Below are 15,842 nucleotides of genomic sequence, written 5' to 3'. Positions count from 1 at the left end.
CAACCTCCGATTTGCTGATCTCGCACTAGCTACAGTCCCACGCATCCAACGCACCACCACAGGAGGCAGGGCCTTCTCATACCTCGCCCCCAAAACCTGGAACTCCCTCCCCACCAACCTCCGCAAAACCAAAGATCTCCTGCTCTTCAGAACAAACCTCAAGACGTGGTTGTTCGAACAATGACCCCCCTAACCCCCCCAAGCGCCTTGAGACCTTTACGGGTGAGTAGCGCGCTCTATAAAAAATGTTGATTGATTGATTGAATGCTCAATTCCAAACACAATCAGAGAACTATGTCAATTATAACAAGGACTTGCTATGTTCAGATAATTGTTTCTGCTAGTGCTAAAAAAGTGTTATTTGTGCAAATACAGCATACTATTTCAAATTTCCGGTAACTAATGTTGTAATGCTCATATTTTCTGGTTATTGTAGTCAAGGAAAATACTGGTTATACATGTTTAAACTATGGTGACCATTTCCCTCCAGATAATTACGGACACTCTCTCCAGTCATGGACTTTTGTGAGATAGCCTAATGCATTTTGGGTGTTGTAGTCTTGTTTTGCTTCCACAGAACTAGTTAAACTAGCACATCAGGATTTAATGATGTGTAGGTGAAACTTTTAGGACTGGATACAGTGTCCATAATGACCTGGAGTGAAGTGGTCACCCTAAAACAAGCCTTGACTCAAGAAAATCACTCACATGTGCTGATATTCCTCGCTGATGGCTTGGAACTGAGTGAAAGCTTCTTGCTACAGGCTAACAGAAGGATTGTTATGTATCTTTGAAAAAGTCGAAAGAATTGGGACTGTAAGGTTTTTAGTAAAAATGGGAAAATTACAAATTAGAAAGCAGTCATTGTTGCCTTTTGCTAAATAATTAACTTAAAATCATAGAACTGCATATCTGGCTGGCTAATTGTGCCAGTTCCTCTGCTCTTATGAATGGAACAATACTGACAGTTCCTATTTTTAGGTAAATAAATGTATGTTTCAAACTCTGTTGCAAGAAAACTTAAAGTGTAGTAAAGTTTATCTGAGAAAGATTTTACAATGTATTACGGAGGATGAGATATGTTGAGACAGAGCTAGATCCATTAAAAATAATGTACATTGACAGAAACCTGCCTTTTGGGCAACTTGAATTTTGCTGGGTCATTTGACGCGCTAATTGTTTGATTTTTCTTTTTTCCTTTGTGGAAGAGAAGCAGTCAGATAGATGGCTATCTTAAAGTGAAATTCTATAGTTTCTGTCATTCTACTACTCAGTCATTTTAAATACCTAGCTGGGCTAATAATTGAAGTAATTTGTGTGGCACTTCCCATAGGAACACTCACTAATATGAGCAAAGAGCCAGATCAAAAACCCTTGGGCTCTTGCTCCCAGAGACCTAACCAGTACACTTAACATCCTTATCCCTTTAAGCGAATTATAAGGTGCACACTGTGTCACGCTTTGTGATAACCTGCTGTACACTTGATGTACCAAGCCATCCAGCAAACAGGTGTCCACCCAAAAGTAAAAACACTGGTTGTTCAATGCCTTTGAATACATGTGGCATATGTTTGCCTTTAGTCATTAATTAAGTGGAGAGAAATAATTGATTGATTTTTAATCTAAACCTAAGGCCAGCACATAATTAAAAATCACATTGTGGATGACTGAGCAGTACATGTTTTCTTTGCCACGCCACTGGCTATAATTAATATATGTTGGAGACCAGAGATCATATTTGGAAAGATTGATCAACATTAATTTAAATCGTGAACACACCTGATATTGGCAGTGACAAAGAGGCCATAAGTAAAATACACTACAGAAGTTGATGCCTACCCAGCTGAGACATGAAAGTAAACTAGCTAAATGCACAAAACCAACCTTATATGAATGCTGATGGTACCTTCAGAATACATTATGGCAATAATTGCCAGCTGCTTCTCCGAAAAAACACAATTTCCTTGTGAAAACCTGTTGACAGTTTTGGGGTTCAAGCATCAGGCTCGCGTATCTGTGTCCACAACATATTCACATAACATGACATGAAAATTTGCTAAATGGCTGCAGGCGTTCATTCCAAGATGATAATCATGGTTGTGTCCACCCATTCTCATATTGGAAACAATCCTAAGCCTAAACTCGCATATAATGAATAGTGTATGCAAAAGAATTGTCTTAAATTAATTCGGTCTTAAAACTTGTTTACAAATATATTGTCTCATTGGGTGTGGATGTTCTATTATTCACTGGGACAGGATGATTCTGTTAAACAATATTTAGGGCATGCTATTTGTTACACAGTATTTTTACAAGAATATTCATGTACCATTCCAAGAAAATGTTAGGGAATACGCACTCCATCATAGCTAGGAGTCCAGCAGCAATATTTCCCTATTCACAGCACTCAGCCCTTCTTAACTCTCTTCCCTAGCTTTGCATAGTACTACAGTGATAACATGAGTGTTGGATTGGATATCCTTGAAATGATGTCTGATGGTTTCACAATTATTTGTTGTCCAAGAGAAGCCCAACAGAAATCTTCTAACATACCTCAAAATCCACTGAGAATTATATTTACCTCACTCACCTACATAACAATATATATAGACTATGGGGGTCATTCCGACCCTGGCGGTCCATGATCGCCAGGGCCGGGGACCACGGAAGCACCGCCAACAGGCTGGCGGTGCTTCCTGGGCTATTCTGACTGCAGCGGTAAAGCTGCGGTCAGAAAAGGGGAACCGGCGGTTTCCCGCCGGTTTTCCCCTGGCCCAGGGAATCCTCCATGGCGGCACTGCTTGCAGCGCCGCCATGGGGATTCCGACCCCCTTCCCGCCAGCCTGTTTCTGGCGGTTTTCACCGCCAGAACCAGGATGGTGGGAACGGGTGTCCGAGGGCCCCTGGGGGGCCCTGCACTGCCCATGCCACTGGCATGGGCAGTGCAGGGGCCCCCTCACAGGGCCCCATACAGATTTTCACTGTCTGCTTTGCAGACAGTGAAAATCGCGACGGGTGCCACTGCACCCGTCACACCCCTGCAACTCCGCCGGCTCCATTCGGAGCCGGCTTCCTCGTTGCAGGGGCTTTCCCGCTGGGCCGACGGGCGGCCTTTTGGCGGTCGCCCGTTGGCCCAGCGGGAAAGTTGGAATGGCCGCCGCGGTCTTTTGACCGCGTGGCGGTCATTCGGCGGTAACCACATGGCGGGCGGTGACCGCCGCCCGCCGCGGTCAGAATGACCGCCTATATGTCCCTCTGAAACTTCTCTTTCACAACGCACCATAGCCAGTACCATGCCAATTTTGTAAATTTCTGTCCTTGGAGCTCCACACTCTTAGGGGTGCCTCATTTAATGACATTTAGCAAATGAGGTATAAGATAGAAACAGCATAAGTCCAGTGAGGGAAAGAAAGTGTTTTTCTAAGCAGGCTGTAAGTTTGCATTGGGGAATGTAGACTAACTAAATGTACTGAAAACCTTTAATGTAGTTCCACATTTGTGGTTAATTAATTGTTCAGTTTGTAATATGGTACCTGTTACTTATAGCTAAGGCAAATGCAGATTGTTGTTTATTGCCAAAGTAGGAAAGCAGCTTGTTCTTACTTGGCACATCTGTCAGGTTGTTTTTAAGAAGCTTATTTCTTATAAGCAATCTTGAAGTCATAGTGGAAATTAACAAATGTTGTGAATGACCCCAAATCATATTGAGACTAGTTTTGAAGTTGCAGTGATTTAGAAATATTGTTGTTCTTTTGAGCTAATACATTGTGACTTCTGCCTGACATAGTATGTGACTTTTGTCACTTGATAGCAAATACAGCTTTAGTTGGACCAAGGGGAGTATTTACTTAGTCAAAACTCTGATGTATCAGAACTGTAAGATAACTGAAGCCTGTTACCTTTAACGTTCTGGCTGGCAGGTCTTTTGAAAGCAACATGGGTATTTTTTACTTTTTAGGATTGCAGGACAGTTTAAAAAGGATTGCTGTTTCTGAAATCATGTCAGATGGTCAGCCAGCCATGAAGCACTCATCCTCTCAAAATGGTTCTAATTGCACAACCTGAAATTATTTTTGTGTCCTTGTTCACAACCACCAAATAGCATAGAGTACTAAATGGTGGGATTACGTATTAGGGAATTTAACACCAATGTAAAAGTCAAAACAGTTTGTTGCATTCCAGTGACATTAATGCTGGGTATGTTTTTTCAAACAGGACATTATCTTTATTGCAACACAATCAGGGCTTAATTTGAGTCAGTAGTCGCAGGTGGAGTGCTTTGTTTTGGGGACCACCACTTATTTCTCCACATCACACTTTGACCCAGGGCAAGAGAGAGAGAAACATAGAAGGGGGCCTGGATGAGGAACTAGAAAACTGAAAATCAGTGACAAAGGGAGAGAGCAGGGATGAAGAAGCACCTGAAAGAGTAATATAAAGAGGCAGGAGGTATCTGCTGGTAGATTAAAGATGTGTGACGTGGAATCCAGACAACGTAGCCTTGGTACTTGGTACAGTGACATTCAGTGGCATCGCTGGCTTCTGAGCAAAACTTTGAGCCCTGACACTTATTATGTTACAAACTAAGCACTGGAAACAAGGCACCTATGACCTCTCTCTGCACCCTGTTCTACCGTCACCCCCTTCCCCTTCCACAGCCTCCACCCACTCACGCACCCCAGCTCAGCTGTCTCAATGTTCTTCAGCGCCTGCGTCTGGTTAATCTCGGCATAAAGTGTAATATGTAATGTCTGCAGGTGCTTACCTATGATCCTGCTATGACATTACTGCCTTGCACCTGCTCTCTTCCCACTCCTGGTCATGACAGCCACAACACCCCAGTGCTTCTGTCCCACTTCTGCTCTCTCATCCCAAATCCTCCATAATTTGTCAAAAAATGTAAGCATTTCGTCAGGCTGTGAAGGTAGTTCAGTCGTGGAATGTTGTTTGTTGCATCATGGGCCTTAATGAAGCTGGTTTTAAAGTTCCTCTTGTTCGTTGCCTGTTCAGCTCGCTGAAATCATGCTTTAAGTTTTCATATATAAACTTCGTTGATGAAGCAAATTACCCTAATAAGTATTGCCTTGCATCATATTTGCTTTGAATGAGATGTGGAACCACGTGTACGCTGGACTTTCACTACTATAAATTGTCTCCATATTTCATGCAGAAGAGTTACAAGTATGCCCACTAATGCAAAACTTTCGAGCAGGCTTATCGGGTGTACTTCAAACTAGTATTTTTACTTTTTGAATTGTGTTACACTTTCATCCCCCACTGCAGAAAAACTGTATAAGCATCAAATAATTCTGAACAAAATCACTTTAACGTTTTCTTAAAGTAATATATTTAAGTGGGCACACATTGTTCGTACATTGACTCTTTGCCATGCACAACGACTCTCACTAGATGCATCAGATAAGAGCAGCGCTTGCGCTCATTGTGGCCAATTATTGCCCGTGTGTTTCCCGATGATGGATAGAAGGATGTGGTCCTGGAGTGGTAATGAGACGCAGTGCTGTGTGGTTACGGACTCGGTGGCAGAGTTCAGTGGCTTCCACTGCCTGTTCCCTGTCAATCCATTGGATTAGATTGATGATGGCAGATTGCACGGGGCACTAACTGGACCTCGGAGGGGAAGACTGGAGTGTGCAGACAGTCTTGGCAGTCACTGTGCTTCGAGGACCTTCACCCCTTCATGGTTCTTGGCGCTGGTCCATTGCTAACAGTGTCCACAGGACTTTAAAGAGAAGCTAAGGGCCGTCCAATTTATGGCCCCACTGACATGAGCTCTCTTTGCAGCTATGACCTCTTTCTCATATTGACAAAAAGATGAAATGATATTTGTTTTTTCTGACCTGTTAGCAAACAGAAGGCACTGTAAGTTATTTCTCTCATCATCGACACTGACGTATAACTTTCATGTGCAGAAATCATTACAACGTGACAAGCGCAGCGATAAGAGTCATCAGACGAGGTAAAATAGCTGTATCAGTCATTTGAGCAAATGCTTCTGATTTCACTCTTAACAGCTTTCTAAAGAACGGGAACGTCTTCAGGCGATGATGACCCACTTGCACATGCGACCCTCAGAGCCCAAGCCATCTCCAAAACCTGTAAGTGCATATTGCTTTTATAAACAGTAAATAGGCCTACCTATGGCGGCGCCAAAGAAAATGAACAATTTGGCGACAGTTAGAAAACAATGAATTTGATGAACAATATTGCAATAAAATGGAAGTAAAATGCAATAGCTTGTTAAATTGTATGTTTCTTTAAAAGTAATGTTATCTTTTACAAAATCTATTCTATGTGCACCAGAGGTGACACTAAACAAAGTGCCCTCAGAGCTCAAATCACTACCTTGAAACCAGCTAGTGGAAATATCGTTTTGTGATCAACCTACAGACGCCAAATAAAGTGTCAAAAAAATCACACTGAATTCGGTGTACATTCTTTCTTCAGCTCAGTAAGAGGTGCATTTCTTTAAAAACTAGGAAAGAAGGCGAACATATTCAGAAGAACGTGAGTTAGGGTTGATTGTTGTTCGCATTTTTCCTTCCATGTGTAAACTGTATGGTAATGGCAGTGTTGGTATAGCTTTCAAAACGGTGCCCACTGGACGTCGGGCAAACTTACTTCCATCTACCACCCCATCCCCCAGAAACATGTAAGCAAGTGTTGAAAACTTGCTTTGTAGTTATCACCACTAATAGTTGCACATTTGGCTCATGTATTTTGTGAATACTTGCTTTAAGGACACTCACATCTAATTTCTGATGCAGGGGCACTCTTTGACATTTGCTGGTGAGTGAATAAATGCTGTCATTTGCCACAACATGGCTCTTCTTGTGCGAATGCTGCATCGCTGTTTTTGCGATTTGCCTAAATAAATCATGACATTTATTATTCTCGGCAGTCTATTCATCATGCATTATGAATCAAAAAGTGCTTTTGCGAAATTTACATATCGTGAATATATTTTTTTAATAATAATCTTTTTTAATGGCATTTCTTTTGCACACTAACTCAGAACTCACCCTCGCCCTGGTGCCAAGTTGTTTCTGTGAGATTGGGTTGACTTGAGCCACTGTTTCAGAAAGTGGTTCTTCCTGCGCCGAGATGTGGTTCTTGTTAACCTCTTGTAATCCAGAGTCAGTTTGGGGAACGTGCCTTCGTAAGGTGCCGGCGGTGGCCGCCTTTAAGCTAGGCCATTTCTCGCATTGCTTCTCCTGTAAAGCAGACAATCAAAAGACAGCATAATTGTCTCGTAAATCCATCAGGAATCTGCTGCTTGCTAGTTTCCAATTAATTATTCAATCAGTATTTTTTTTAAACTCCAGCAGCATGGTTACATCTACACTAATAAAGAATTTCCAGGCTATAATCCAAAACAGAACCTGAATGAATAATGTAATTGAAGTATTACATTACATAAACCACACATGAAAGAATTGCTAATTGCGTTTGATGGCGGGCAATTAATACGGAATCTTAGATGAGCAATTTAAAATGGAACCGCGGTTTAAAGATCCCGCCGGACCCGAGGCTATCTGAAGTGCACCGCTGGCCTCAAATTGGTTTGAAGGAGCTCGGTCAGGACAAAAGGCGAGAATCTCCGACTGTACAAAGGAGCTTTTCCGCTGTTATCATCGTTAGATTTATGGTCCTCTGCGCGGTGGCTCAGTTAAGACGGCCCACACATTTGATAAATATTAATAGCAGGAATTTATTACCAAGCAGGAAGGGACGCTGTTGGTTCATCACCGCACCCTTAGCAGCTATCAGTACATGAACACAAGGTGCAGCCGCAGTGTCTGTTATATGACCCCATTTACACTCTGAAAGGTACTTCATTAAATGCTACCTTTTGGCCATGCAATGGATGGGTGGAAATCAAAGGTATCAAGGCTGCGACGCCGGGATAATGACTTGCACCCAACCTTGAATATATTCAGATGAGTTAGGTGGCTAAATGCTCACGCTCGGTTGTACACGCATTTCAGTGGGCGATAATACATTCCGTTTTATCTCTTCCTGGTTGCAGGCCTACAAACAAGCCCTCTGGTTATTTCTGGCCCGGAAGCTAAAAGACTTAGAACTATATATATGTGTGTGTTGCCTACGCACAGTTTATTAAAATCAACGTTCTCTTTTGTACATGTTTACCGGTCACTTGACGCCCAGGCCTCCTAAATATATTTATAAATACACTTATCAGTCGTGGTATCTCTATTCATCGGAGGCCCTTGGCGGAAGGATACAGCGTTTATTCGTGTTCACGAGCACGGGTCTCGTCGGCTTTGTGCTACGAGTGCACGAAGCGCGCTCCTTCATTGGAATTATGACAGCTTTGTATGAACGTAACAAAGAGTCCCCACTTTTATTCGGCTGGATTACATTCGAATAGAATAACAGTGTGCGGTTCACTGGGACAGATGCACTTGGGAGTGAGTGCCTTCGGGGTGCAGTCGGTATTATTAAGCTGCTAATGTGCTTCTTCTGGCTGCTGCCCAAGAAGGAAGAACAATTAGCTAGCATATGTTAATTTTTGTTTCCCTAACAACTCTCTCTACTGACTAAACGTGTAAAACAAATCCACAAAGAAAGATCAATCAGCCTGATGTACACATCATTTTCTCCCCATTAAAAGAGGTTTATCTTAAGAAGTGTATCCGGGATTTGAAAGGGCACGTGTAACTACATTTTACACTCAATCGTTAATCTCTTTGTACCGTTGGGCTAAGGCATAAACTCTTCCTCCATATTCAAAACAATTCATGCTTGTTTTCCTGCTCAGATATATAAATGCTTGTTTAGAGGGTAGTTGACTTCAGATTACCTCGTGTGAGCATCATTTATGGACATGCCAGCAATTTTCTGATGTGTTGCCCTCGGTATGCATTTTGCTAATTGGATGCTATTTATGAAAAAATGTGTGGTAAATATGACAAGGGTGATATGAGCCTTTTTGATAATGAGGTACAAGGCCATATTGAGGGGTGTAATGAAGGACACACTGCTAAACCAGTTTGCATATATTCTCACCTTTCCTTTTTTCCCATCCTGACACCTACTTTCCAGGGCGGATCAGCGATAAGTGACACTGTAATCATAAATTGAAAATGATACTTCCAGAGGAATGGGCAAACTTGACATTTCATTATATTTGTTAACACATGCCACAAATGATTGTTAGTGAGGAGATTCCATTTCCCTCTCTTCATCTCCAATCAGATTTAATTTGAAAATGTTCAGCCTCCTCCGGCTAATTTGCAATTAAGACAATTTTGTTTGAATATGTAGTAATGTCATTACCATTCCACCAAATTAGCAAGGAGACTAAAGGTCAGTGTAAAATTTTCCAGCTGGCTGGAGCCTCTCATCTGAGATTTGGGACTGTGAAAAAAAACCTCTGGCAGCATCAGAATAACAACTTTTTCAAGTCTTATTTGTTTTACAAATTCTTTGGTAATTACATTTTTTTTTTTTTAACTGCCGCAGAGTATAGTGCCTTCTTCCACACGTTTGTAATGATTTCTTTGCTGTAACTGAAGGGAAACTGCTTCTTTGATCGCATAGTAGACTATAAGTGGTTACTTGTAAGTAGCATTGCAGCAGATTATTAGATAACCCATAGCAGCCTTTTCTAATTAGAGTTTTTATGATACAATTTCATCCTGTAATTAGTTGAGATTGGCTGCTTCCGTTTGCTGCTTATTAGTAGCAACACAGCTGTACAAGTGAATTCATTCTCATTTGTCAAATCTTTCTAAGCCTTTTTTTCTTGTCTTTACCGTTTCCCCATTGCTTTTTTGGGCCTCTGCAGCTTAATCTGGTTTCTAGTGTCACAATGTCTAAGAACATGCTAGAGACCTCACCACAGAGTTTACCTCATACCCCTACAACACCAACTGCTCCGCTTACCCCAATTAGCCAAGGAGCCTCAGTAATTACCCCATCCAGTGTACCCAACGTGGGAGCCATTCGAAGACGACATTCCGACAAATACAACATCCCAATGTCATCAGGTAGGACAATTGTGTGTATTGGATCACATTCTGAATGCATTTTGTCTTTGCCAGATCATGCTTTATAGCACTTTCATAGCACTTTCATGTTGGCAGTCGTTCATTAGTTCAATATGTAGCCTTGTGTAAACTGGTCTACTTTGCCATTCCTATATATGGTATGTTTGAACTTAGAAAATCCTCATTAGGACAGAAAACCAAGTGAGTTGGTTAGAGATATTTAGTGTTCTAGTGCTTTAGGATTTACACATAAAATGTGCTAAAAGTGCTCATGTCATCACCTGCCGTTAGAAATTAAATGTTATATAGGGCTTGCACATCATTTATCAGTAGCAAAAAAGGCAACAAAAATTCTTCCATGTTGCATTCTTTTTTAACAAACAGAAGGGCATATTTATAAGCCCAGTCCACTGCCAGAGCATCACGTTTTTTGACACTCTATTACCTCAGACTACATAATCATATCAACGAGGCCTGCATACTATGTGTGCTGCATGCTGCAGCGCACACAGAAAGCTCAAAACACCTCTCAGAATTGTGTTTGTGCAGAAAGATACCCCTTCCTGCACAAAAACAATCTTTCATGCAATGGAGGCACCCTTGCACTATGACGCAAGAGTGCCTGTCTTGGTGCTAGGCTGCTGAAATGGCACCAGCGCAAGGGGAAAGAGCAGGAAAGGCACCATATTGCATACATATGATGCATTTCTGCTCTTTCACTTTGACGTAGGGCAGTGCAGCAACATGGCTTGCTGCACTGAACTGCACCAAATACCTATAAGAGTGTAGAAGCAATATCTAATTGCTAAAACTACAGCAACTTTTTTTTAATCAACATGTGAAAACATTTCTATACGAAATAGCTGTTAAGAATTTACACATTTTTGGCTCTAGCATTCTACAAACTACCAGTTTACTTTCTGTCAATACTAAGTGGAATTTCATGAGCACAGAATTTGCAAAGCAGGCAGAGTAGAAACCTTTAGTTAGAGCTCTGGTAGTGCTTAAACAGGAGCAGGAGAGTATCTATATCAATGCCTCTCTTCTTTGTGTCCTGATGCCTCACTCCTCACTTGTGTTTTTTAGGCTAGCATGAGTAACTGAAGCTCTGTTGATCAATTCCAATTAATACTAGCTCCTGGAACTTATACACTTTAAACATACGTCATCATATAATGAAACTTTTTTCCAGTGTGCCAGTCATTTCTTCTTTTAGAGTTAAGCCGGTCTGATGTGTGCTGTATATGCCTGACTAAATGAAGTGTTTGGTTTGTGACCAGTGGCTGCCTGCATCAGGAATCTGTCTGAACTTTGTTTTTCATAGAATCCTTAGTTGCATGCTGCATAGCCTACATAAGGTTTGATTCACATTCTTTGCTAAACTTTCACTAGACTCACATGCTTGTTATGTAAGATGGATATGGTACAAGTTCAATTTCTAAGGACTACATCAACAAATGAAGAATAATGTAGCTGCCTACTTCTCTTCTTCGCAGTGTAAAGATCTTTCCCGTGCGACATATTGGAGAAGTAGCCTATATTATGTAAGCAACACTGCCCGTTCACCATTCTCCAACTATTGATTGAAACAATAGCTCCACATAGAATTGTGAGGTTCAGTATCCTACTTATAACCCAGGATTCCAAATGTAGTTCCTTTGTAGTCCAAATTTCCAAACACCCTCGTATTTTCACTTTTTGATGGGAGACAAAACAGATTCTTCAATAGTTATATTGCCACATTGCCTTGAAGAGTCTGGACTTTCGGCTGATCCCATATTAATTTTGTTAAGTGTACTAGAGCTATCCCTATTAGTACACTTTCCTATTATTGTAACTGTTGTAATATGTGTAGATCCACCTAGTGTTGCATTGAACTTCAGGGATAGCACTTGGAGTTAGCTTTTCTTTTCATTGTATCTGTTGATACATGATTGTGCCTGTAGTCATTGTTCAATAACACTTTGGTTTATCACAGGTTTACTTCAATGACTTTAATACAGAAAATGTAGTTTCTCTCACCAAGGGTGTGCCTCTGTGTTTGTTGAATTTATGTGATCATTAAGCTTTATTCAATGGTGGATTTCATTTTTTCATTCTACCCTGTAACAGTTTCCATTTCACCACCAATGTCAGTAATGTTCTGCTCCTTGAACTACTATACATAAATAGACCTATCAGTGTGCGCACCTGACAGGCTTTTCAGAGTTGTTTAAAAATACGAACATGTGAGGGCCATAATATTTACTACTCTGCAGGCTCAGCTTACCTCTCAGCAGTCTACTACCAGCTTCATTACAGCTCTTTCCTGTTGGAAGGCATAGAAGCATCAAAGACCAGTCTAAACCAAACAAGTGATGGCACCTAAGACCAAATAAAACATCTCCAGCTGATATTATACTTTTCATTCATAGTTACAGAAATACTTCACACTTTGTGTGCTATTTGCTTGTATCTCAAGCACAAGCACTTAAAAATGTTAGTGTTATTGTGACTGTATCCATTACTGCTACTTGTAAAGTTACAGTCCAGTCATTCCTTCCCCTTAACCTTTGTATAGTTCCATTCATTTTGAGGCTTTGATGATAAAGTCCCCACATACAAAAGTGTGAAAAATCAATTTTCAGCTTATCCTTTGTGGTATTTATTATCTAATTAATGATTAAAGTGTTGCATTGTGTTACATTTCAAATCTTCTACACTCCAAGTAAAAATAAATCAGTCTTTTTTAACAAACAAGAAGGTATACTTTATACGACTCCTTTTGAGGACACCGATTTTAGAGAATGTTACATTTACTAGAATGTTCCCGCTAAGATGTCAGGTTGGTTTTAAATTTGAATCAAGGGCACTATTTACACATTCTTCATCTCAGTCTACAATAAAGTGACAGCAATTGCTACAAATGTGAAATTTTGCTGCCATAGAACCCTAAAGTAATTTATCTTATATCACGATGAACAGAAGTAATCAGGTTTACAATTGGCTTAAAGATTCCTTAGATGCTTTGATTCCTATGAAGTTAACAAGAGAAAGCTGATGGACAGTCCAAGTCTAATGGTATTCAGTCAACCTTACTACACTAAAAAAGGACACAAAGAAAGTTGAAAGACAATGTAGAAAATAGTATGATGAACCAATTATGGCAGTATATAGAAAAACTATGAAAAAATACATTTGAGCTGTCAGAGAAGCTAGGGTAAAATACTTTAGTACTAAAATAGAAAATGCCCCAAGTACTTCCAAAAGGTTGTTTAATTTGGTAAATGTTTTTTTAAAACCAGTTAAGACCCAAAATGGGCTCATGCCCTCAGTAGAGTGGTGTAACCGGGTAGCTACGTTTTTCTGGATAAAGTAAACAACATGTTGCTTGCCCTTCCTAAAGACATCCCCCAGTTATCTTCTTGTGCTAGAGGGGTAATAGCAGTGACTCACCTCCTGCAACGGAACCACCTCTGTGCATTTCCACTGCTGTTGTTTCTGTGAAGTATTTTCCCTGGTAGCTTTAATATTGGTAAACCAACAAATCAGATTTCTGTTATGCCCACAAGAAAAGGTTTCGGTCAGAAGGAATTGTTGTATGATAGTTTACAGCCTGGAATTTAGAAATGGCTGACCACATTATTGTGGTTTATACAGTTAATATCTTGTGTTGTAATGTGTGTAAACCAATAGAGAAATCAAACCTCTCTTTTCTAGTTCTAAGGTCCACAAATTTGTGCATTGAAAAGTTTGTTTATTTTCTAAATGTTCAGATATAAAACTATCACCTGTGGTTGCTTTAGTAGTATATACAGTTCCAGGGCATACAAAAGGGTCTTAAAAACAAAGTAAACATTGTTTATAGTACTGGATTTGTTTGTGCCATCAGGGGCTGCTCTTAATATTGCTTTTTCTTTTTTGTAAACACCACCTATCGGTTCATCTTAGAACACATATCATGGTACTGTTTACAGAGTTGGGATGAACTTTTAGAATGTAAGCTGTTTCTGTCCTAATAAATACAAATCTTTTTTTTCAATCTCAAAATATTTTTATTGAAACAAGGACAAATACACTAAGGAGACCCCTTACTCAGTAAGGTCAAAACACATTCTGCTCTAAAGAAGAGCTTAATATGTATTTTTAAGACAAAATTAAGGACTGATATTATGAGAAAGTATTACATTACTTACAGTCACCGCTTAAGAGAGACAAAAGAGAAGCATTGAGGTAGCTATTGCTCCAGGTATATTAAATTTCGAAGTCTATTGTTATATAGTGACATACATTCAACTCAAATGACTACTCTGCCTGTGAAAGTCATATCAAAGTAATATCAAAGTAACGTTAATGTGTTTGTCAATAGCTCAAAGTGAATCATAATGGATATTTTGAAGTTATATCAAGGAAATCTACTAATGCAATTATTTTGTTATAGTTCAATGTCAGTGTTTTAGGTTAGTATGTGCTTAGTATCACAGAGAGGTAAAATACACCCTGGGCAGAAAACAACAGGAGAAAGAGAAAGTTAAATAGGATCATCCCTGAGGGAACATCATGGTGTTTAAATGCAGATATATTTAAATACTTAGAAAATAGAAAAGGGATCAGAGTGGATTTTGTTAATTTCTTCAAAGAGAACGCCAGCCCTGGAATATTAAATATCCTTCTAAATTCCTAATATTTTCTTGAAAAAGCCAAATATTTGCACAAAACTGTTAATTTCATGTGGCCCCGAGCCACATGATAAGTGTATTTCTTTATTTTACAAAGTAAAGAAAAGCAGTTAGCTCTCTGCATATAGTAATGAAAACATACTGCAACTTTCAACACCACCACATGCTGTCTCACAGCGGATAACATCAATGTTTGTCTTTGGCAACAAGTATCTTCAGTTTATCTTTTGTTGCAAATAGTTCTCAGTGTTTTCCATAAAATTATTGTGCATCTCTATATTGTCACTTTTTACTAATTATTGGCTTGGAGTTTATCTTCTTTAACCAACCAGATGTTACTGGCATGCTAAAAGTTATGAGTTTCACGTAAACTTGAACTTTCAAGCCCTTCTTCCAAGTAGCTCTGCAGCACCATATTGAATGCAGATAGTACTGATACGGAAAAATAGCTACAAAACTATGGCTTAATGTGTTTTGTTTAAACAAGAAACAACACCGCACTTCACATAGCAGCTGAAGTTGAACAAGCATATCATATTTTTAGTACTGTACTAGGAATTAGCTTCCCTTCTGGCTCAGATGCCATGATGTGTGTTTTGGTCAATTTTGTCAAGGCAGGGGCCTTCTTTATGGTTATTGAGGCTTCAATAATATTAATCTTCACAATAGTTTACAAGTTCAGTTGTTTAATACTGAATTTAGTGTATGCTCTAATGTGCAACATAATATCACTGAAGACTTGACAAGTAGGGATTTTAAAAGTTTCATCTACAATCAATACATTATTGAAGACACATTTTCTGAAACTTCCATGGCTAGAATCTTGTTGATAGGTAACAAAAATAATGGTGATACAAGTCATTGAGGAAGTATGACAACCTAAGGAGGATATTTACTAATGTTTTTCATGGAAATTTGAGTCAGTATCCTTGATCTTACAAAGGGGTGGAGGGTCAACACAGATTGCTCACACACCCCTTAGTTAATCTAGGCTTAAGCATCTGCGGTTTCAATATCTTATTCTGAGGTGACAGAGGAGAGCCATCAAGAAAATTTGGGAGCATGACACCAGAAGCAGCTTCTAACAGCACGATGGCATGTACACCAATCTGTCTTAACATACATTTACTTTTTGTACGAGATATTTCTAATT

General features: G+C 39.8%; 1 protein-coding gene across 10 annotated transcripts in view; it reads left to right on the top strand.

The window, feature by feature from the left end:
- FOXP2 (forkhead box P2) overlaps positions 1 to 15,842 on the top strand; it is a 261,065-nt gene that overhangs the window by 185,168 nt on the left and 60,055 nt on the right. For all 10 annotated transcript variants that reach the window (XM_069228942.1, XM_069228948.1, XM_069228946.1 and 7 more), the window contains exons 10-11: positions 6,033 to 6,116; positions 9,830 to 10,031. In XM_069228942.1, coding sequence (XP_069085043.1) covers positions 6,033 to 6,116; positions 9,830 to 10,031 — 286 coding nt within the window. The remainder of the gene's footprint in view (positions 1 to 6,032; positions 6,117 to 9,829; positions 10,032 to 15,842) is intronic.

Source organism: Pleurodeles waltl, chromosome 4_1 (genome assembly GCF_031143425.1).
Source record: "Pleurodeles waltl isolate 20211129_DDA chromosome 4_1, aPleWal1.hap1.20221129, whole genome shotgun sequence".
Lineage (NCBI taxonomy): Eukaryota > Metazoa > Chordata > Amphibia > Caudata > Salamandridae > Pleurodeles > Pleurodeles waltl.
Note: the sequence above shows the minus strand (reverse complement) of the source record. Positions and strands in the feature narration are given on the sequence as shown.